Raw genomic sequence first — 22,758 nt, forward strand, 5'->3', positions numbered from 1 at the left:
GGTTCATCAGGTTCACATGGTTCATCAGATTCTTGGGGTTCATCAGGCTCATCAGGCTCATCAGGATCGAATAAGAAACATAAGTGCCCAGTTGTTTGTCCAAAATTCATACCAGTTCCACCAATAATTATACCAGTTCCACCGGGTAAGACATTTTAAAAGATATAAATTAAAGCAAGTAAAGCCATAGATTACATGTTATGAATGGGAGAAACTGTTTCTATATCGATTTGAATATGTTGACTAAAAGTTTTGTTTTGATGCGATTAAAATTTATTCAGTAACCAGTGCCACTTCTTCTACCGCCATGACTTCCTCAACCGCCAGTACAGGCTCGACATCTGCTACGGGTGGACAGGGTGGTAGTACAGCAAGTACAGCAGCGTCACAAATGGCCGGATGAAACAACTTTACCAGAATGACAAAGAAGTGACCAGATAACAATTTCTACCAAACACACGAACTCTTATCTCTTTTCTTTATTACTTATCTCTTATCTCTTTCCAATATTTATTTTAGCCCAGTAAAACGCACATATTTATTTGAAAATGAAATGAAAAAAAAAAGTTATATTTGCACAGTAAATTGATAAACACAACGGAAAGCAATTTTTTTAATCAGTTGAATCAAGTGTTCAGTAGCATATTTGTGTAATGGAAGAAGCTTTGTTCCATAGAATAGAGGCTCTCTTTCTGTCTCTCTGTGTATGTGTGTCCACACAATCATGTGTGAATTTTAAAGATCATTCAAGCTTTATTCTTTTGAGTCCTAGTTGTGTTATTACGTAATGGCAAACTCTTAGATTCTCACAACCAGAAGAGGGCACAGTGCACATAAACGTAAACAAACATACAATTAATTAATTTCTGCAGCAAAAAAAAAAACAAAGTGCCATCGGAGATGGTTGACAGAGCCTATAAAATCGTAACCACACATGTATCAATTGGTCATTTTAACATAATGGATTTGCGCGATTACGATCCCTCGATATTACGAGAAGCTTCATGAATCCACTATCGAGGCTGTATATTATACGAAGCTAAAAATAAAAACGCATGCAAATGGAGAATGACGATGAAGTTCCCACCATGAGACGTGTAGACAAGTTGGATTTATGTACACGATGATGTCTTAGCGGGGCATGCGAACGTGGATTTGCATGCGATAATGGATATACAAATGGTGATTATTATTAGTTTGATTGTGGTTTTTTTCTTTATGTTTGTCTCGGTTAGCTGCTTCACAAGCGTTGTTCCAATCAAGTTGGAAAAACACACGGTGAAAGAAGAAATGGAAGAAAAAAGACGACGAACATGAAGAAGAAGATGATGATGAAGAAGAAGAGCCGTGTGTGGATCATCTTCTTTAACTGAATGCACGTACTCTCAGTCAGTGGGATATTTAATCTCAATGTTTATTGGCTTTGTATATTGTTTCGATTGTTTCCCTTTTTCACTCGACGATTGTAGTGAGAAAATTTTCATCCATCAATGTTACTGTGCGCGGTTAGCGCATCAAGACTCAGACTCAGACGGCAGCTACTTGAAACAAACGCACAACGCATATACACACATAAAAAAAGTCGTACAACAATTATTCATGTTACAAGTCAGAACAATATTTCAATATTCCATTCGTCGACACACAAGTTTGAATAAATGGAGCGTCTCGTATGCAAAAAAGATGCCGGTTAGTAAATTCAATTGGGCTTTGTTGTTGTAGCATTTTGCGTATACGATATAGTAATTTACACAAAATGGCACGAAAAAGTCGTGCGTTCGGAATAATGGGCAAAACAATATAATGGACTGTGAACAATGCGAGTTCAATCGGTAATATTTTTTCTTCAAATTTCATTCGGTTGGAAGAGAGCGAATAAAAAAATCGACATCGTCATGTCAATTACGTGTCGGGCACACAAATAATGCATGAAGAAGAAAAGAAGTGAAGCAACAAGCATCCAAAACAAAAGTCAATCACTCCAAAGTTGAGTAATTCCAATTACATTTTTTGTGTGTTTGCGACGTTCGATTCGCTCATTTGATGTAAGCGCAACATTCGATTGCAGCAGTGTGCTATCAACAACGATTAGACACGGAGTGCACGAACTAACGTCGTCATTCGATCGCGCTTCGATCATAAGACGCTTATCCAATCGTTTAGGTGTTTATCTGCTATTACAGCGTTTAAAATGCATTTCTCCATTCAAAACGTATTCAAAAATAATTATTGTAATAAACGATTGAATTCATCGAAAAGAATGTGGCTGAACAAAAAAAAACCCCGAGCCCATTGCATTTTTTTAGCGTGTCTTAGGCATTCTTCTTTTTTTCTGGGCTCCAACTGATAATCATTCGTAAAACCATCGAAAAAAGCGCAGAACCATTCAAAACAAGAATGGTTTATTGTTTTTATTCCGTGCTTAATGCATGTCAGCAAATGCAAGCATTAAACATCAAACAAATGAGCGATCCGAAAACAAAAAAAATGATTACAAACGTTTTGTTTTGTTTGCTCAATTCATTACAAACTGCTTTCCACCTCTCGACGATCGTCCGATTGTATTTAAGCTATGTGTTAAACGCGTTAAATGGTAAACGAATGAATGAAAATAACAACAACAACAACAACAAAAAACCAAAACGTTTTCTTGCGCCGTTGAACATTATGGGCATCTAGTTATATAATGAGCATTAGACCATAAAGGCACAAATCGCGCTTAATTCTCGCGTTCATATATTCCCCCAGCATTCTTGACGATGTTTAATTGAGTTACTTGCCCACTGTCTTCAGCTCGTGTCTTACGTTTTGACGGACTTTCGTCTGAATGGCATAACTCTCGCATTCACTTTTCACTTACTCGCGCTATGGATTATGATTTTTCGAATGGATTTAAAAACGCTTTCAATCACCGATATTAATTACTTGACAATAAAATGAAACGCCTTGATCCAAATATATGATCTTTTCTTTCTTCTCGGCGGTTATTTTCTGTATGAATGCGCGCGTAATGAATATGGTCCAATGCATATATGCCGTTGTTTGTGCATTCTAATTGAATGAAGTTTGCGGCAGGGCCTAAAATTTCGGGATCTTCTACCCGATTCGGGATCCTCTTATTTGAAAAGTGTTGCTCTTATTTGAAAATCGGGATGTTACTTTTGTTACGTTTGAAAATCATATTTTGCTGTGAATCGTCACTCTCAGAATAGAGTGTGGTGATTCAACGCTAAAATATGATTTCTTATCATATAAAAAAGTAACAGCCCAATATTCAAATGATATTTCTCATTTCAGAACTGTATTTTGGCGATATCTTGTGTTGTGCACAACACAAAGTCGATCAATTTGTTTACTTTATTTATACCGTTTAGTCTGTTTAATTTATTAGCTTCTTTTCTCATTATGATTCATTTCATGAGTAACCGAGACTTATTCGGTCATTTGATTTTGGTTTTGGCAAAAGTTGCATGTCAGCAAAAAAAAGTCAACTGCGTTCACTGCCAACCACATAGGCGAGACATACCCGCTGTATAATCAACAAAAATGATTATTGTGATAACTTTTATTTTGAACTGTGAACAAACACAGAAATGTTTACATAAAATAATAATCGCATGATGAACAGCGCAATGTGTTCAAGCCTCAAGATTTGAGCATTAATTGCATATTGTTTTTGGCTGCTTTCATTCGTGTATTGAAATCAATCAAGTGCGGTTCTCATAGTAGCTCGCTAATGTCAGAGAAAAGGAACGAGAAGGTAACATTTCAAATTCATTTAATGTTGAGTTTTTGAAAAAAAAAAATTGATGAACATATGTAGTATGGATTTTTATTTCAAATGTTGTATTTGTTCATTTCTCATTCAGACGAGTATTGATCGGTTTTTTGTGAAAAAACCGAAGCCAAATGACTCTAGCGGTGTAAATACATCAAACGAAAATGCGAGTGCAATTCCCACGTTCGAACCCGATATTTTACAACAAAATTCGTCTTCAACTTCATCAGTGATCGAAGAGTCCGAACCAAATGAACAAATTGCCGAAACAAATGAAAACCAAGTCGATCAAATTTCAACAGCAACATCAACATTAATTAATAAAGTGGATTTCCACAAAGAATGCAAAGAATGCATCGAATCGTTTGAAGTGCGTGATAAAAATGATGCAAAGTTGCGTTATGTTCGGTGCAACGTGTGTATGGCATTTCCAAACATTGTCAAAATGAATACCGATAACAGAAAACCACCTCCAATCACAACATCTGAAGGCGCTCGCTACCGACAGTCGTATGTGGAAAATCATTTTGAATCAAAGTGTCACAAAGCATGCAAATTCGCACTTAATTTGCCAGGAGAATTAAAGTCTGGTATTGAAATACACTTGAGCAAAGCAAATAAAAAGTTGGCGTCGCATGTAACGAAACTTTTGTATGACGTATTCGTCGATGCAAAAAAACTGGGTAATTCAGCATGGAGTTGGCCGTCGCGTGTTGTTGGTGCCGAGTCTGGGAGACTTTTTGAATATGAAAACAAAAATTCGCCAACTGTGCCTTTTTTAAATTTACAGTACGTGAACCCAGTTGCTCATTTGGAATTGTTAAGCACTATCGTAAGATCGGACAAGGAATGTCTTGAAAGGAAACTGAAAACAGCTCTTGCTTGTTCTCTCCGTGTTGATGGATCGATTGACCGCCAACAAATCGACAAGATTTACATTTTGCTTAAAATTGTCAATGCTGATGGTGAGCCTGAATTAGTTTTTCTTGGTATAGGCGAACAGAAATTACGAGGTGCACTTGGTCTGTTTGATGCCGTAAAAAGAGGTATTATTGACAATATTGGTGAGCAACTGTATGAAACTGTGATGTTGAGCATCTCTTCGATTTGTACCGACGGAACTAATGTAAATTCTGGCGAAAAGGGTGGTTTATGGAAATACATTGAAGACGAAATACGTCGCATCAAGTCAGTTATACCGCTATCAAAAATTTGGTGCAGTGCACATCGTATGGAATTGGTTTGGGGTGACGTGAGCAAAACACATACCATCGTGCAAAACACTTTGAACGAACTCAGTTCCATTTCGTCATATTTTCGTCAATCCGGCTTGCGTACAGCTGAGCTCGAATCGATTGCAGCTGAATACAAACTACATCTCTCGAAATTGCCAAAATTGTTTACAATTCGTTGGACGGAGTATAGCGCCGCAATTATAAATAATATTTTGCGATCATGGGTGGCATTAATGACATATTTCGATGGAAATAAGAACAACGACAGCAAAGCAAACGGTTTTTTTATTTTTCTTCAGAAAATTGATAATCTTCGTGTCATCGCATTTTTGGCTGACTTATTGAACATTTATTCTCGTTACCAGAAAAAATTACAAGGCGATGATTTAACGATCATAAGTCTAGTGCAAAACATCAATTCTCTTCGTAATGCACTGTTAACTTTACAGTCAGATTTTCTTCTTGGTGGATGGGAAGAGGCGCTAAAAAATGACATCGAAGAAACGGATGATGGAAGATTTATTCTGAAGCATTTTGAACTTCAGCGATCTGAAGACGGCCGTACAAGACAAGAAACGTCTGGCATTGATTTTCAAAGCATTCGAAGTGATATAATTGGTTCTATTTTGAATTGTCTTTCCGAACGGTTCGATAGTGATGATAAGCAAATAAAACTGATAGAACCATTTGTAACGTTTGATCAACGTGCCGATTTGCGCGAGATTCACAAAAATTTTGCAACTGATCTCGATTTGACATCAATTCAATTGCAATATAACGAGTTGGTTCAACAAAAGATTGCACAGAAATTGAATGGGAAATTGCATGAAATCATCAAGATTCTACAAATTCGAAAAATTACAAAGAAGTGCTGACTATATTAACACGAATTCAAGCGTGTACGCCGCATTCAGCGGACGTGGAAAGGTCTATAAGCGCAAATAACAGAATAAAGACACCACTACGAAGCAGTATCTCACTTGAAACGGAAGTAAAATATCTTTACGTTCATTTTAATATGCCTGATCTCGAAGACTGGGATCCAAGGATGGCAATCAAACAATTTATGAACGAAAAGCAACGCAAAGATTTTTCCGGCGTTATGGACAGAAAAGCAAAGAATGCGCCATATTTTAAAGGTATATTCAAAAGTGCTCGAGAACAAAAAGAAGATTCCGATGAAGATGATGAAATCAAAACAATTAAGAAATTTTAAAGCACTCATAATTATTAAAGTTTGATATATTCTATTCGTTTTTTTTAATTTAGCTTATCGTTTTCACTCAAATATTTACTGCTCAATTCATAACAATATTTATTCAACTGCGTAGATGATAAGAAGGAGAATAAAGTCTATTTTCATTTATTTTACAGCAGAAAACCTAAGTTTTTTAATTTTTTTAAAATATCGGGATGTTCTTAAATTTTGAAATTTTAGGCCCTGGTTTGCGGATTCAGAACAATGAAGAAAAAAATGGCAACGCCAACCATCCGATAACAACAAAATGAAATCAACGCCGTTGTGATAATTTTCTATAACGTAAGTGCAATTTTTAATCATGCATTTTTTTTCCTCTCGTCTTCTTTTTTTCTATGTTAATTGCTTCTATTTTTTCCATGTTACTACAACTAGAAATCTAAAACACAGCGCCAAGAAGTCAATGGCATTAATAACATACATTTCTAACGCTCTTCCACGTGATTCAATTTACATTGTGCTCTTTTTTCCGCTCAGTCTTTATTCTTCCTCATCTTTCAAATGGTAAAGTCATTTTCTATTTTAGTGAAAGAGAGCTGCATGGTTTCGATCGTGATTTACTTAAATGCAATTCAATTAGCATTCGAAAAAAAAACATTCCGAACCAGCTAATTTGTCTGATGTGTGTTCGGGATGGATCGAGATGCATTAATGAAAATATTCAAATGAGATCTTCTTTTTTTTTGGGAATGATTGAAATTACATGATTCATTTGCATGATCAAAGAGGACAGCGATACGAAGCATAGAAAATGCCGCCAGCAAATGCACGCCACAGCATAAAAAGTGGTACACGTTATCTCATTTGCCCGAATTGATTGATGGACGAGATTTCACGAAGTGCATTTAGCGGTTGAGTGCATATTTCTAGAAGAAGAAAAACCGTCACCATTTTCGGCGCATTTAAGATGGTAATTTACCGATAAATGATCGATTGTTTGTTTTAAAACCGATTCGCCTAATGTCCAATAAAATGGGCATTTGAGGGAAATAACTGTACAATTTGTGAGTTTTTCTTCTTTTTTCTCTCACGAGAAAAAGAGAAACTTTCAAGTAAGGCGCCCATAGAGATCGATCGCCAGAAGTATTCTTCCATTGAGTCTATCGAATTGTTTTGAAACCGATGACAAAAAGCACAGCACTTCGAGTGTAGCTAAGAGAACAAGCATTTTGAACGATAATAATGAGTCGACTGAAAATTACAATAAAGACTTGATTTCAAGGTGATTATGATCGATTACTTGACTGCGAGCCACTGAATATATATATCAATTATGGCCGGCACACAGAAGTGCACATGTGTACACGGGCAGATGTTATGAAATTCGTGTAATTTTCCTTGTTTAGCAATTACTGTACGCAGTCGAAAAATAAAGTCACTATAAGCCAGCTATACGTATTCAGTCTTGAAGACAATTTATGACCGTCGTATTTTGATACATTACTTGCTGCGCTCTCCGCACAAAATGATCACAAGTGTAAGTGTTTTTTTTTTCGTTTCGTACAAAGTGCCATGTAATGATATATTTATTTCAGCTTTCGTTTTCCGTGATAAGTAATTTTGTTTGCAGTCGTACATGTTCCTAGTGGCAATTAATTTTGGACATGTGCGACGAACCCATCGATAAAATACAATAAAACGAACAACCGCCAAAACTTTTGTTCTTTTCTCTCTATCTCGTCCCTTCTTTCGATCACTTGCGCTTGCTGTGTGTGTGTGTGTGTGACCTGTGATGTATTTCCTCGATACATCTGGTGACGATCGAACCGACCACATTTGTACCAACAACACCACACCGCATGTCGGCTCGTTTCATTTTCGAAATGCGGAAAACAACTTTGAAATATCGGCGTTACGCGATATCACGCATTTGCGGTCAGGTCATTACACGATATTAACACAAGTTAGAACACAAATAAAACCGATCGCCGTTGATTTATTGAATGAACCGAAGAAAAATTGATCGACTTTTATATCTACCCGAACGGAAGACACACCGTCACTCTTACAAGCTGTCAGATCTACATTGATAGATCAATCAAATTTCGAACTTGTACATAACGATTCACGAAATGGATTTTTTTTTTGAGAAAGTTCTTCTCATCTCTTTCGATCAATTCGGACCAAAGTGGGTATTCCAAAGATTGCATGATGTCCAAAGATTTCTTCCTCAAAAGAGTTCAAGCATTTGTCTCTTCTCTCAGATAAAAGAAAAGTCATCCATAAAAGAAAAATAAATTCAAACAAGACAAAAACCATGCTCTGAAGAAGAGATGACAAATTTTTCTTCTGTCTCAAGTACATGTTTTGAACATGGAAAAAAGTGCAATTTCAAAAACTGAATGCGTGAATCTTTTGCTCCAAAAAAGCCAGCCGTAATTGGAATATACGAATAAAAATTGGCTGTGAACAGCGTACATTCAGACAATCAGCACATTATGTACGACAAGCAACACCTGAGTTCATGATTTTGTGTACTTTTTGCAAGAGGACGACATCAACAAGCGACAGCATGTGTTCGGAATTGATGGCACATTTCACCGAAGCGAAGAGGCCATTTTGTTGGGTATAGCGTTATTTTTGGTGGCGGTGCTTTTGCTGCTGTTCGGTTGCATCGTTGCAGAAATGCAAATAAAATGCTTTCTTTTCGACTTTGTTTCGTCTGGCAGCGATGGCCATAAATCTAACGAAAAGAAAGAACATTCGTGCTATGCGTGTGTCGATGGAAAGCAAACATGCACACAACAAGAAGAAAAAAACCAAACACCTGCATGACAATTTGCACAACAGGTTTGTGTGCTGCTGCCCCGTCATTTCGTACACATTTGAACTGAACTTTATCGATGTTCAACGTGTTGACCATAAAACAAGGTAGACAGATAAACACGAGATGAATGGCGTTATTATAAGCTACTGTCCTTTTTTTTGGTGTACACAAATATACCGTATATTATATACGTATACGTTTTTTTCTCTCTCGAAAATAACAGTTACGTAGTCAGAGCGTAGTATGAACATGAAAATGCTACAAGGCAAATAGACAAGAAAAAAACGTCCGTTTCCTTTGATTTAATGACAGTTTAATTTCGCTGTGGATTTCAATCTGGTTCAAAATTACTATTGAAACCCGAACCCGTAAATTGTTTCCTTGATGCTCAATCAACCTACCTGAATTTGTGGGTACAAAAGGAAACGAAACCAATTTGAAATCGAAAATTGAGTGATGCGAGAAAATTGGAATAATAATAGAACCAACGCAACGTTCATTTCGGGGTTCATGAATTATTTTCTTTTTTTCAACGAAGTAAAAGTAAATTCGATTTTGTGATGTGGGCATTAGGGATTTTCTAATTGGATATATAAACCCAATCCGATTGTTGCGTGAACGATACCTGCACCGTTAAAAAAATACAACCGAATACGCGCTACTCGCCTTTGTTGGCGAGAATAAAAAAAAACAACTTTGATTTATTCTACGTATTTATTTTACATTCGTTTCACTGTCGATGTTGGACGCATGCAATGCGTCGTTGCATGTGTGTAAGCCCTTGAATGCGTGCAGGTGCGGCTTATTTGGTATTTTTTCTCCGGCTCTCTTTCGAGAAAAAAAAGGAGAGAATAATAATCTGATTAGAAAAAAATTTCTTGACGGAAAAAAAATTTAAGCGAGAAGAAATCCTAAACAATGAGTATGAGGATTTTTTCACTTGGTTGGATCACGACGTTCGGTTTCGTGCAGAGTTTATCTTCTAAAATGTATCATATTGTCTTCGCAGTGCGACCGACTGTGGAAGAGTTGAACATTTTCTTGGAATCAGAAAATTGGAACAAAAACATTGATTCAGATTTTGGTGCGCATCTGGTGAGATTATGTTCGTGTTTACAAATGTGGACTATGGTTGTTGTTTTTTTTCATTACGTTGGCTACTGCCCACATCGATACAAATCGATACGATTTAGATAGAGTGCATCATATATCACGGTTGATCGTTTGACGAGACACGAATGCATTCGGATTGAAAGTGATTGAGTGGTTTAGTTGTTTGATTGGACAAGAAATACGTGATCAAGCGAATGCGTGACAATGATTTGATCACACCAAAGGTTGATCATTCGTATATTTTCAACATTGTTATCATTCGACTTCGATTGGATGCAATTTGGATGATTCGAATTGGATTTCAGCCGCCTCTTCAAATGGAAATTGATTGCTTTGCACATAAAAAGTGCCCGAAAAAATCATTAAATTTCTCGAATGCAGTAGCGGCAACGTGTAGCATCGTGTCATTTTAACTATCCAACGTCCATAAATCCACGCAGCGCAACCAATTCGATGCATACCGCGATGCTTTCAATTAATCACAATGACATATTCGTGTAAAATTGGAGCAATTTACCACGCCACCGCATGAATTCTACGAAAAATTCGGGATTATCAGTTGCATTAAATCAGAAAAGCCTACTTTCTCGGACTTGAAAAATCGTTCCGAAAACTCCGACCCAAACATACACCTTCAAACAAACGCGAATCCATTTTTCCATGTACTTTTTTATCTTGATTTCATCCGAATCACGTTACTGCCGTTGAATGAGTCGTAGATGGATCGCTTGGACATAATAGCGAATATCGCGAATTAAAATCACATTACCTACTGAGCTGAGCATACGTATATTCACGCGATGTTCGCATCTCAATTGCGACGAGTACCGAATTGGCGGTGAAGGAGGAGAAAGAAGAAGAAATTGTCAAGACGAGCATAAGTATGAAGTATAAAAAAATCTGTTAATCGTTGAGTCAACAAATAATCACAATAAATCATTTTGTCGGCAAATTGGTACCAATTAAAGCGCTTCTCCATCATTCATTGTGGCCGTTGAACTGTTTTTCTCCGTAGCTTTATTAAAATGTGTGGGTCTGTGACAACAACATCATCAACGTTGTATACTGATACCGTTTTATGAACATCACAACCATCGAATGTAGGTTTAATTAGCGAGAAATGGCTTTATGAGCAATTATCTACGCTTGGATCTGGCAGTTTTTGACGATGACTAAAAAATCGTGTCTCTGCGCAAAATATAATTGATTCGATACAAAAAATCATAAGCCATTGACTTGCCAAATATACAATCTGCTCCTTTTAAAGTCAACCCAAGCTGTTGCTCTGATAATTTTTTTTTCTCTGAAGATTGCGTCAATCGTTTCGATCGTCACCGGGCGCAACAAAAGCACGCAATCAACGATTAAAGTCAATGCTGCTGGAGAAAGGCGCTTTATTCGACTTTAATTGAATTATAAATTTGGTTTGATGAGATTTGGAAGGAAATGGCATTGAATTAAAAATGACTTGAGCTTGACATCTTCAAGATGATGAAAACAAACAAATGATTTCGTTTGTTCCAACGTCAATATTTTCCATCTTGAAAATATTAAGCCGAACAAAAAACAGTACACCACCTGGTCGTCGCTTTTTTGGCACTGAGCTGTCCAATCAGACCACATTTTCGCTTTCGATCGTCAAACAGCAATCGAGTCGTGAATGATTAACGGATTGAGCACCTGTTGAAAGGCGACTTGGCAAAATACACTGTTTTTTTCGCCCAGCACTCAAATGAAGTCATATCGAATTTCAAACTATTCGCTAATGAAACTCATTGATTTTTTTTCGGTCGTAATATGTTTCGTTTTTCCAATCTGCATACGAAAAGGTAAACACTTTCATTGCGAGTAATTTATTTAAATTAGACACAATCAATGCCATAACCAACCCATTCAATTACTTTTAAATCGTAGAGTCGAAATCAAGAGGGCATTTATAATAATGGCAGCAATCGAGATATATACATTTGATATTCAATGTTTCAAATCGAAGGTAGATTTTTGTACGATACATCGGAAATATTCGTTTTACGACTAAAAAGAGTAACAAAGTGGAATGAACCGCATTGTTAATCAACCTACATTGAATTAATCGATAGCATCAATTTTACATCATGAATTCCGTCTAAAAACACTTGAAAATTTCACTTAATAATGTGCACATTTGATCTGTTTTCTTTTTCTTCTTCTCAGAATTTCTGAAAATGAATCAAGAATCGATAGGTTTTGAGTCTTGACTTTGATGTATCTTGAAATCAGTCTCCATCTTAATTTGCTTTCGTGTATCTTTTTTATTGCCTTTTATCTTCTCATTTTGCGGTTTTTGTGCGGCACGCGACAAATCATTTAGCAAACGTGTTTGTTCGCTGCAATCCAAGCGAATGTAGCAAGAAGCGACGTGGAATGGAAAGGAGAAACGAACACAGCAACAAAAACAAAAAGAGAGAAATAAATGTTCTTGCACAATTTAAAATTTAAATCGAAAAATTCTTGATCGATGCTGCCCTACCCATTCGTCGTTGTGTCTGCATGGACATTAATTCGCACACTCATTTGAAATGGTAAAATCTTTGCCGTGTTCCAGACGCACGGTATATTTACATAAGAGCGCAGATCGACACAGGCGTACCAGCATCGGGGCGATTGTTTGTTTTCAGCTCGGTTGTGCCGTAAACAAAATCGCACTTCGGCTTTATCACACACACATGAAATCATTAGTGTCGGCCATAAAGCATTGCAGGGAATTATTTCATAATCTGACATACAAGGCTCCATGGTAGCGTGAGTATGTGTGACAAAACATTTGTCTTTCGGCCATAAGTCGAACGGGTGATATGACGATTGGTTTTTTTTTGCTTCATTTCAGCCGGAGCATTTTTGAAATTCATTTTTACCTCCGTTTGATTAATATGAAATGGAATTAAAACCGACATAACATATATAAGCATTGATTCTGTCGAATTATGTATACACATATATACGGTTTTGTGTGCAAATGCCTTGAAATGTTCTTTGAAAAAGAACAAAGAGGCGAAAATTGTTTTTGCTGAGTTGAAATGATAGATTTTGGCACGAACCTCACACATTCATTCGAAATTTTGCACGCCGTTATTAATAATTTGCCATGATCGCGCATTTTCGAAACCTTTTTTTTTCGGTGCAGACAAACTCATGAATATTAACACTGATTTAATATTATGCATGCCGCGAGCAATTTATCGGATTCTAGGAACGGACCATCACAAACTGCGGCAACACAAACATCTGTTGATCGTATAGAGGATGCGACGCATTTTGATTGATCTACATTTTTTTCTTCAACCAAATCCAATTTTCTTTTCATCGGATGTGTGCGCACAGGAACTAATTAAATGCATTAAATCACAATGCGCACAGTGAAATCGATTGATCTAGAAATAAATCATGTAATGTGTCAGCCGTGAGCCGTTCGACTAATTTCAATCAGTTTTGCAGCGCAATCATCATTACGCGATGTGCAATGCACATTGTGCATCGATCTGTCGTTACAGCAGCAGCAGCAAAAGCATGAAAATGCCACGTAAAAAACAACATAAGCAGGGAAAAATCAACACATTTTTTCCAACAAACTGCAAGATTTTTCACATCCTTTCACGTCGTTTGGTAACTTCCGTCGCAGTTTTTTGCCGTTGCTTGCGTTTGGGCAATTTTCAAATAATTGATTCTAACTGGCTAAACCTAGTTCCCATCACAAAAAAAAAATAACTTTTCTATTTCTCATGCACGTGATTTTATCTCAAACAATAATAAGTATCGGCAATTGGTTGTGTCGAGTTTTTCATATAAAAAACTATATGCAAATTCCAGTGTCTAATTGTGATGTGAATTGGTCCAAATTTCCTCTATGCATTGTTTTGCGATTGGCATTTGCGAATTATTTTACCATTCAATTTTTTTTGTATCTTGCTGCTTACAGTAAGTAGTTGCAGTCAATATTTTGTCGTTAAATTACGAATTTCGAACATTGTTCCACATTCAAAGTGAATGCGAAATTATTTTATTTTGCTAAAAAGAAGGAAGCAAAAAAAGGTGCAAATAGAAATCTTACCTGAACGGCGCAGTTTAGGAAACAATTATTTTGGCCAGGTCCATTGAGCAAACCTTTCGTTGATACGATTGACAAGCGAAGCAATTGATTGGCCGAATATTGTGGTCCCGTGTAAACCATAGTGCTGATTGACAGTTGTTCACTTCGGATTCAAATTCGTAGCTACAATTATGTTTCTGGTGCAGATTCGAGGCTCGTGTGTTTGTTTTTTTTTCTGTTAAAATCGCATGTCGTCTACATCATTTTTAGCTGCGAGCTAAAACAATAAGAAAAGGCAATACATTTCATGTCAAATTTTTAATAACGTTGCTTATTATATGAATGAAATAACGGTTTGGTCCAGTTTTAAACAGGCATCGAATGTTGAAAAAAGAATGGTCGGTTTCGAGTGTGTATTGATTTCGTTTTGACGTTTTCATCGTTACGATTTGAGCACGTACGATTTGGATCAGTTGCTACTTTTGCGATTACTTGTTTTTTCTTCTTCTTCATCCCGGCTCGTAATCGCAAAAACAAAACTACTTTGCTCACGGATCGAATACACACATTTCGTTTAATAATTCGAAAATAAATATTGTCGAGTGGAAAGCAACAGTTTTGGAAAAGCCATTTGTGGTATGGAGCCACCACAGTTCCAGTTGAGAAATAGCATTCGAACAAAGGAAAACTATAAAAACTAAATACCGTAGTTTAATTGCTGTAAAAAGAAATGTACGAGTGTAAATCACATGTTGTTTGGCATTCGTAATTACGAATTTGAGATTTTTTTTATCAACATGTCGAGCAAAGTCTTGGACATTGTTCTGTCACCGCGCCCATTGTCTGGCAGCCGAATGGCGCATTTCTCGTTGAAATTTTACTTGTGGCATTTTATTGACTTTTGTGTGCGCGAAAAAAAAAGAGTTTCGTCATCTTCTTTAGGCAATTAATGCGAATTTCGATCTTTCTATTGAATTTTCGGGAATTTCGTCGAATCCGACAAATTGTTCAGAGATTTCAACAGTCCAACGACATCGTGTTCGACATTTTTTTTTGCATGACTACATAAATCACACCACGTGAACGAATGTGCAACCATGTAAACATTTTTAACACAAAGAAACATAATATAAAAGAGCAAATATGTCGATGGCGTGTGTGTCTTTTTCTCATTCTTCATTTTTCAAATGAATTGCGACAATATGAAATAGATATTTTTAATCCTCGTTTATTCTTTTCACAAAATATTCATAATAATTTACAGTTGATTTATATTGGAATGCTTTTAGAAACCAAATTTATGACACATTCGATGTGACGGAACAGTAGACAAAGAGCAGGGAAATAAACCAATCGACAATCGCCACCGAATACGATCACACTTAATTGTCAAGAAATTAGGTTTGTGACTTTATAGACTTAGACTTGGGCAGGTCCACGGTGCACACGCACGAAAAAAAAACCACAGCCGATATTGTCGTTGAGTCGAAAACACCGTTTAATATTAATTCAAACATAAAATTTATTTAAATTTTGTTTTTCCTATTTTTTTTCTCTCTCTTCATTCTTGAGCAATACATGAAATGGATGGTAATTGTGTGTCTCCTCTTAGCATAGGTTTTACATATGAAAAGCATAATTTTTCCTAATTACAAATTCCAATGTCGAAAAGATTTTGTTTAAAATTTATCGCATAGTCAATGTAATGTGTTGACTCAACATATTTATCGTATGCTTGATTGCTACTTTTTTCCATATATTCCGTTGACTTCCCTTGTCAAAAGCCAGAATGAAGCTCAAAAAATAGATTCAAATCGATTCCGCTCAGCAGTGAGCTCATATTTTATATTTTGCGAATGCTAACAAACATTAAAGATTAAATTTAATATTTCATACACACAAAAAACCGATAAAATGATAGGCTCGCATGGAATTTCAGACCATCTATAGAAATACTTCGATGTTGTCGAATAGAGTTAATAGACTTTGTTTATGATGAACGACTTGAATTTTTCATAATTTGTTATTTGTTTACCTCAAAGTGGTGAATCAATAAGAGTTTGACATAAAATGATGCCTAACAGAAGCAACGGGTGTCGTTTTATTCCATATGTGCGGTAAATTGGAATGGCTCAAAAATTGAACCTCAAATTACGAGGAAACCAAACTGGTACACATCGTATTCGATTTTGGGACACTGTAGGACACCCAAAGTACAACAGATATAAACATATCTCAACCCTGAAATCTGAAGTCGGCGGCAGTTTGGGTATACATCCTGTTAACGACTGAAACGCCATGTTCTTCGATTTGCTTCACGCATCTTCTGCGATCGGGTAGGCCTTTGATTTCTCTAAATCTATTTATGGCGATGCTATGGTAACATACGAAGTAAATAAATCAATGCTTATTATTATTTATTTTGGCCAATTCTTGTCGCCATTTGCTCGAACTATAAGGAAGCCCACTATTTAAACGACAGGATTATGCGTTTGACACGAATGGGTATTAAGTTAGCCAAATAAATTTTGGGCGATCATTTGCGTAGAAATTTTCAAATTGAAAATGCCGGCAAATATTTGCGGGATCTCATTCGGAATATTTGAATGTGAATATGTCCACCGTCCGAATGTGCAAACCATTTTTTCACTTGGTTCCGTTGTTATAATGTGTATTTATGGCTCTAGTTGTATTTTGGCCATTGGCTTAAGCGGCAAAAGTCTTTGTGTGGGCTAAATCAATCAACAATACTGCCGACTTGTGTTTTTACATATCTATTAGTGAGACGTTAAAGAACGCAAGTTTGTCCAACTTCGTAGCAATAAAGAGAAGTATGTTTCATTGCAACTAATAATGGTTAAAAGAATGTATGTTCGTTTTTAGTGATTCCTCGCGGGTTTCCATGGTTTCCGCAGAACTGATAAGAGATAACAACTTAGTGTCTTCGGCAAAGTTGTATTACTTGAGGTCTTCTATAACATTGCTGAAGACAGTTATCTCTTATCTTTTATCAGTTCCGCGAAAAGCGCGAAAAATGATAAGAAAAAAAAGTTCTATATAAAATTTGCTTTTTCGTGTGCGCTATTTGCGCGCAACTGATAAGAGATAAGAGATAACTATCTCCAGCAATGTTATAGAAGACCTCGAGTACTACAACTTTGCCCAAGACACCAAGTTGTTATCTCTTATCAGTTGCGCGAAAACCGTGAAGACCGCGGAGGCTAGACGGTATTACAACAAACTTTCTTTTAACGCAGATAGAATCAATAGAAAACATACTTTCCTTTTCAAAAATATAAATTGAGAAAAAAACATACATTCTTTTACGTCTCACGAATAGATATGTCACACATGAGAATGAAATCAATTAATTCATTTTCATTAATAAATGGCCACAAATCTGTTCCATGACCGTTCATTGTGTTTCTTTGAGCGAAAAAACGTGTCTATGGTACATATTTACATGTGTTATGTCCACATTTCTTTTGTTCCATCGTTATCTGATGCAGATTATGACAACTTAATTTTAGCTTTCATAGATTTGGAACATGGCAATAGCAATAGTAATAGCATCTGTATTTGCATGGATCTATAAATGGCACTGTTGTTATAAATTCAAATTTACCTACGTCTTAAGAAAATTGATTAAAATGTTTGTTTGTTTTCCATTGGTATATAGAAAAAATCAATATTAACTATGGAAAATTAGTCAGTCGTTTCCAATCAAATCAAGAGCATTAAAAAACTAATATGATTCTGAAGAAATGAATATTTCAAATTTTCTTTTCAACTTGGGTAAAAGAAATATCCACAATATTTCTTTTCAAATGTATTAGCCGTTCAGTTTGTTTCGATGGTATGTTGAATAGACGAATCAAGACCATTTTATCCTTCGTGTGTAGAAGAAGTTTAAGCACAAAGCAAAAAAGCACAATGAATATTTGCATCGCCCAAACAAAAAAAGAAGTGGAATCGGCAAACTGGGTTGGCATATTTACGCAATTTTTAAGTCGCGCATGTAATTTACGTAAAAAAATGTAAATTACGTTTTTTACGTGTAAAAAACCTCTTGGATGTAAAAAACTGCTAAATTAACAAAACTAGGTAACATGTGAATTCATACGGGAGAGAATTTATTTGAGGCGGTGGAAAAGTCGATCGCTATAGCCAAAGAACGGTATGATGCCACAATTACTTCGGTTTTGACGGATAATGCATACAGTATGCAAAAGAAGGGAAAAGCTTCAGCACTTTTGTTCAATGCAAATTTTGTCCCATCAGTTAAAAAATTGCTTGGATTGTCCGATCCGGTGGCTGAACTCACAAACTACTGTCAAAGAAGCGATATCTCAGTGCAGATGTCGTTGAAAAATGGTTAAATTTAATTGTTGTCCAGATTTGTGTAGTTTTTTGGACTATCGTTGCGAGTAAAGTAAAGTGTTAAACATTGTTACGATGACGGCAAATTATTTGCATCCAGTATATCGCGGTGAAAAATTGAATCAAGAACAGCAAAACGAAATGAAAAACAACATTCTTGAACAGCTCGTTTGCGATGAAATTTCTGAAAATCCCTGCATCGACAGCGCAACTAGAACGGCTTTTCTCCAATTGGGGCTATGTTCATAATGACATCAGATACAGGCTCTCGGTTGATACATCAAAGAATCTGGTCAACATTTATTTTACGCTGCGATTGAATGATGATTGATGAATTATATGAAGACGACGATATCGACGATTGGAATATTGTAAACGAGAAATGAAACCAAACCTGCGACAACGATACATACTACACAATTTTCATTCATTTTTGATTCATCAGTTATGTTTATGTTAATCTTTTGCATTAGAAATAAAAATGTCCGAGAAAGTCTGAAATAAATTCTAACTTTTTTATATTATATCCAAAATCCAATTTGGTTTTTTACACAATTCACGTAGAGAATTCCGAAATTTTCATGTAATTTACATCATGTAATTTACGTAAACGAAATGTAAATTACATGCTTGAGTTTTTTACATACCAACCCTGACTGCAAATGTGTTAAAACAACGCAACGCATACTTGTCAGCAGCTGACGTTAGTTAGTGCTGCTGACATCAGCTCATAAGACGCTCTGGTTCTGGAGCTGATCAATCACGGATGGCACAAAAACTTCATTTTTGGGTTATACAACCGTGGTCAATTTGATATAAACTAATCCCTCTATAATTGCACTCCCAAATGATGAGCTTTTGTTAGACGTGCTTGTGTGAAAGTTTTCGAATGGCGCATATTCAGATGCACATTTTATTATTGCATTTTCAAGTGGATTTCTCTCTTCATTCGATCTTGAAATTAAATTTAGTCTATTTCTGATTTCAATTTTCGATGAAAATATCTATTGAATAAAGAATGGTATAATTGAAAAAGTGAAATTTGGAGTGGTTTTATTGTTAGCCAAACTAAAAGGAACGGTGAAGTAAATTCAAGAAGCTTAAAATTGATTCACAAATCACCATTCATTGTGATGAATTACATTCGATGAATATCTAATGATTTGGCCAGTGAAACTTTGCTCATGCTTTGTTTATGTTTACATGAATTCTTTGCATTTTTTTCTGGTTTGCTTGGTGTCACAAGGTTCTCAATGGCTATCATCATTTCATTAGTTTGTATGTACACAATTCAAGACGATTTGCTATTCTATCAACATTCTCGATGGAAAATGGAATGAACGGTCCACTCTTTGAACGAAACGTACAACGTACAACGTACGATGCGTGAGTGATTTTGTGTTGAAAGTGTGAAGAATATGAAATGAGTGTCGTATTGAGCGTGAAAATTAAGAAACAAAATGTTCAGTCTCACACGTGAAAGAATCGTATTGAAAGCACGTTGCTTTCCATTTGTGATTGTGTAGTTGAGGCACACACATACACACACACACACACATCTGGATGCCACACCTTAGTTGGCAAATTATATTGATATTATTTTATCAATACGACTGAAAGCCATAAAGCCACATTTCCATCTCGAGTTTTCTCCACAAAGCGAACCAAATAACGTGTTTTGTATTCAAAAGATGGTCTCAAAACAGTTGCGTTAGTACGATGCATGCATACGAGAGAGTTGCTGTTTTCGTCTTCATTTCTTTGGTTGGGATCGAATCGAAGAAAAGCACTTTAAATGGTTGCGATCAGAGCGAAAAATGGTCTTTTGTCTACGGGTACGATCGTTGCGTGTGACAAAACAGAACATCTATATATTTACTTGTTATGCAGTTCACTTCAGTGTTCGGCGATCAAATATTTGTTCTTGGTTTTTATTTCTCTTTTGTTAAGAGCACATGGAATTTTAAATACAATTTCTCTCTCTCTCTCTTTCTCATTCGATTTTTGTCTATTTTTTCCTCAAATTTTCTCATTTGAAAAATGTACAGGATATGACCGCATGATGAGACTGAATTCCATCGACAACTGATAACATGCATTCTATTTCTTTTCTAACACTCCGATAAATTATGTCAATAAAGTTAATCGTTGGGTGTTTTATTGCTCGTTTTTTTATGACGCTGGAACAAAAGCGACGAAATGCGAGAGACCTACGACTTTTCTTTTTATCGGCTTTTGATGAGAAATTTAAATAAATGGCCAAGTTTCGGTGCAGCTTCGTTTATAATAAATGGCCATTATGTCAACAGATTGTTTTAACACTCAATTTTTTGTTGTTGTTTCTGGTCCCGATGTAATTTGAGATCTTGTGTAAGGAGCTGATAGCAGTTAACTGATGGAATTGTAACACGAATAAAAAAATCGAGTAGTTTTTTCTTTGGAATAGCCAGTCTAAAAGAGAGAAAGCTTTGATTTTACACATCTTTTATCAATATATAATTCGGCTCACTTCCAATTTCTCACACATATTAATAACGCAATTTGGAAATTTGACCCAAAACGAAAGCGAAATAATTGGATTGGATAGAAAACGAATTGGATCAGTTTATAGGAATTGAAATGCGTGGAAAAAAAAACTGTAAACATGCACGAAAAATGAGATATGATCGTTTCATAATTTTCAACGTGAATGCGGGTGAACCGCGTTTCGCAACAAATTTGAATGTTTCAAAGACAGAATTGTGCTGACTTTCGATTGAATTCGAATCGTTGCGCAAGCGTTGGCCGAAATCAATGAAGGCATCAACATGGAACAAATCCGTTCCGATTTAATATTTCGAAGCGATTTACTGGGTCATAAGTCAATTTTGAAACAAAACAAAAAATGAAAGTGACGATCAATCACTGAAACTCATAGAAAAACCATCAACGATAAATATCAATGTATGAATAGCAACTGTGGCTTCATTAAATTTGGAAAAGAAGATTTATGAAAACCATATGTTCTGTAATCAGATGAACGTCGGGCAATCCACGATCTTATGCGACAGTGCAGTGCTCACTAATCTACTATCTGGCTCATACAATGCCTTTGGTTATGATGAAAACCACATTTAAACAAAAGTGTGTACTCAAAGAACGAATTCCATTTCGGTACTAAAAACATGAACCGAACTTGTGATTCGTTTCGTTGTCATTTCGGTGTCAATTTTTTTTCTCGATCGATTTTCAGTCGCTCAAGTTCACAATGAATCGGTGAATAGGTTTGCACGCGAACTACTAATATCAATACCAAAGGAGAACAGAAAGTATGCGCAAATAAATTTCGCCAAAATATAGAACGCGGTCAAAATCTTGCTTCGATTTCAGTTGTTTACAACGCAATCAATGCTTTGTTTGGGGTCATTAGAAATTTTGTTTTCTCGGTGAAATTGAGTGATAAGCAAATATTGATTCTAACAATTATAATAGATTGATAGATGAAATAGCCATTCGCGTGTAAGTCCAAGTTGAAGCAGATGTTAGTCATTTAGATTGTAATTAGAATATTAGTTTTATTTAACTATTCTGGTAAATCTTAATTCGCGGTCAGGTAAATACAGCAAATCGCTTGACCAAATAATGAATTTGGATGTAACATTTAATTGGGCGATCTATAGCAGCAATTTTTCATATAAATACCCATCCATTTTTCGATAATAACATCATAGTTTGCTGATACACAGCTAGAGATACATTAGTTGCGATCAAATAACAATTTACAATTTTCAAATCAATATGAAATTGCAATTAGTTCTTCTTGGAATCGCCCTGTTGGTAAGTTTCAAAAGATTGGTGATTTGTGGAAAATCAATATTCAGTTTGATAAATTAATTTCAACGTTTCATAGGCTGTTCTGGTAATTTGTGAGCCAGAGGCATTTGCAGACCCAGAGGCAGAGCCAGAGGCCTTGGCTGACCCATTCGGTCTGTTTGGCAACAATGGTGATTCCGGAAAACTATCAAGCTCTTCAAACAAAGTTATCGTTCGTCGATGCCGTTGCCGTCGTCGCAAGATTCCAGCTTGCACAAATTCAAAAAAACAAAGTTGTCCTAATGTATGCGGCGGTGGCGGCGGAAGTCACGGTGGAAGTCACGGTGGAAGTCACGGTGGAAGTCACGG

General features: G+C 36.0%; 3 protein-coding genes across 3 annotated transcripts in view; 2 read left to right on the forward strand and 1 right to left on the reverse strand.

Annotated features, from left to right (window-relative positions):
* LOC129570007 (uncharacterized) overlaps positions 1-22,758 on the reverse strand; it is an 84,182-nt gene that overhangs the window by 50,624 nt on the left and 10,800 nt on the right. Inside the window, exon 2 of the mRNA XM_055449352.1 lies at positions 14,239-14,494. Within this exon, the coding sequence (XP_055305327.1) occupies positions 14,239-14,358 (120 nt within the window). The 5' untranslated portion in view covers positions 14,359-14,494. The remainder of the gene's footprint in view (positions 1-14,238; positions 14,495-22,758) is intronic.
* On the forward strand, positions 3,073-6,394 carry LOC129570002 (uncharacterized). The gene is made up of 2 exons (XM_055449341.1): positions 3,073-3,760; positions 3,870-6,394. Exons 1-2 carry the CDS (start codon positions 3,737-3,739, stop codon positions 5,886-5,888), a joined length of 2,043 nt encoding a protein of 680 aa, XP_055305316.1. The 5' UTR covers positions 3,073-3,736; the 3' UTR covers positions 5,889-6,394.
* The window catches only part of LOC129570257 (N66 matrix protein-like), a 2,457-nt gene continuing 2,073 nt past the window's right edge, over positions 22,375-22,758 (forward strand). The window contains exons 1-2 of the mRNA XM_055449798.1: positions 22,375-22,413; positions 22,487-22,751. Of these exons, the coding sequence (XP_055305773.1) occupies positions 22,375-22,413; positions 22,487-22,751 (304 nt within the window). The remainder of the gene's footprint in view (positions 22,414-22,486; positions 22,752-22,758) is intronic.

This window comes from Sitodiplosis mosellana, unplaced genomic scaffold, assembly GCF_009176505.1.
Source record: "Sitodiplosis mosellana isolate CC-2019 unplaced genomic scaffold, AAFC_SMos_1.0 Smas_scaffold_47, whole genome shotgun sequence".
Classification (NCBI taxonomy): domain Eukaryota; kingdom Metazoa; phylum Arthropoda; class Insecta; order Diptera; family Cecidomyiidae; genus Sitodiplosis; species Sitodiplosis mosellana.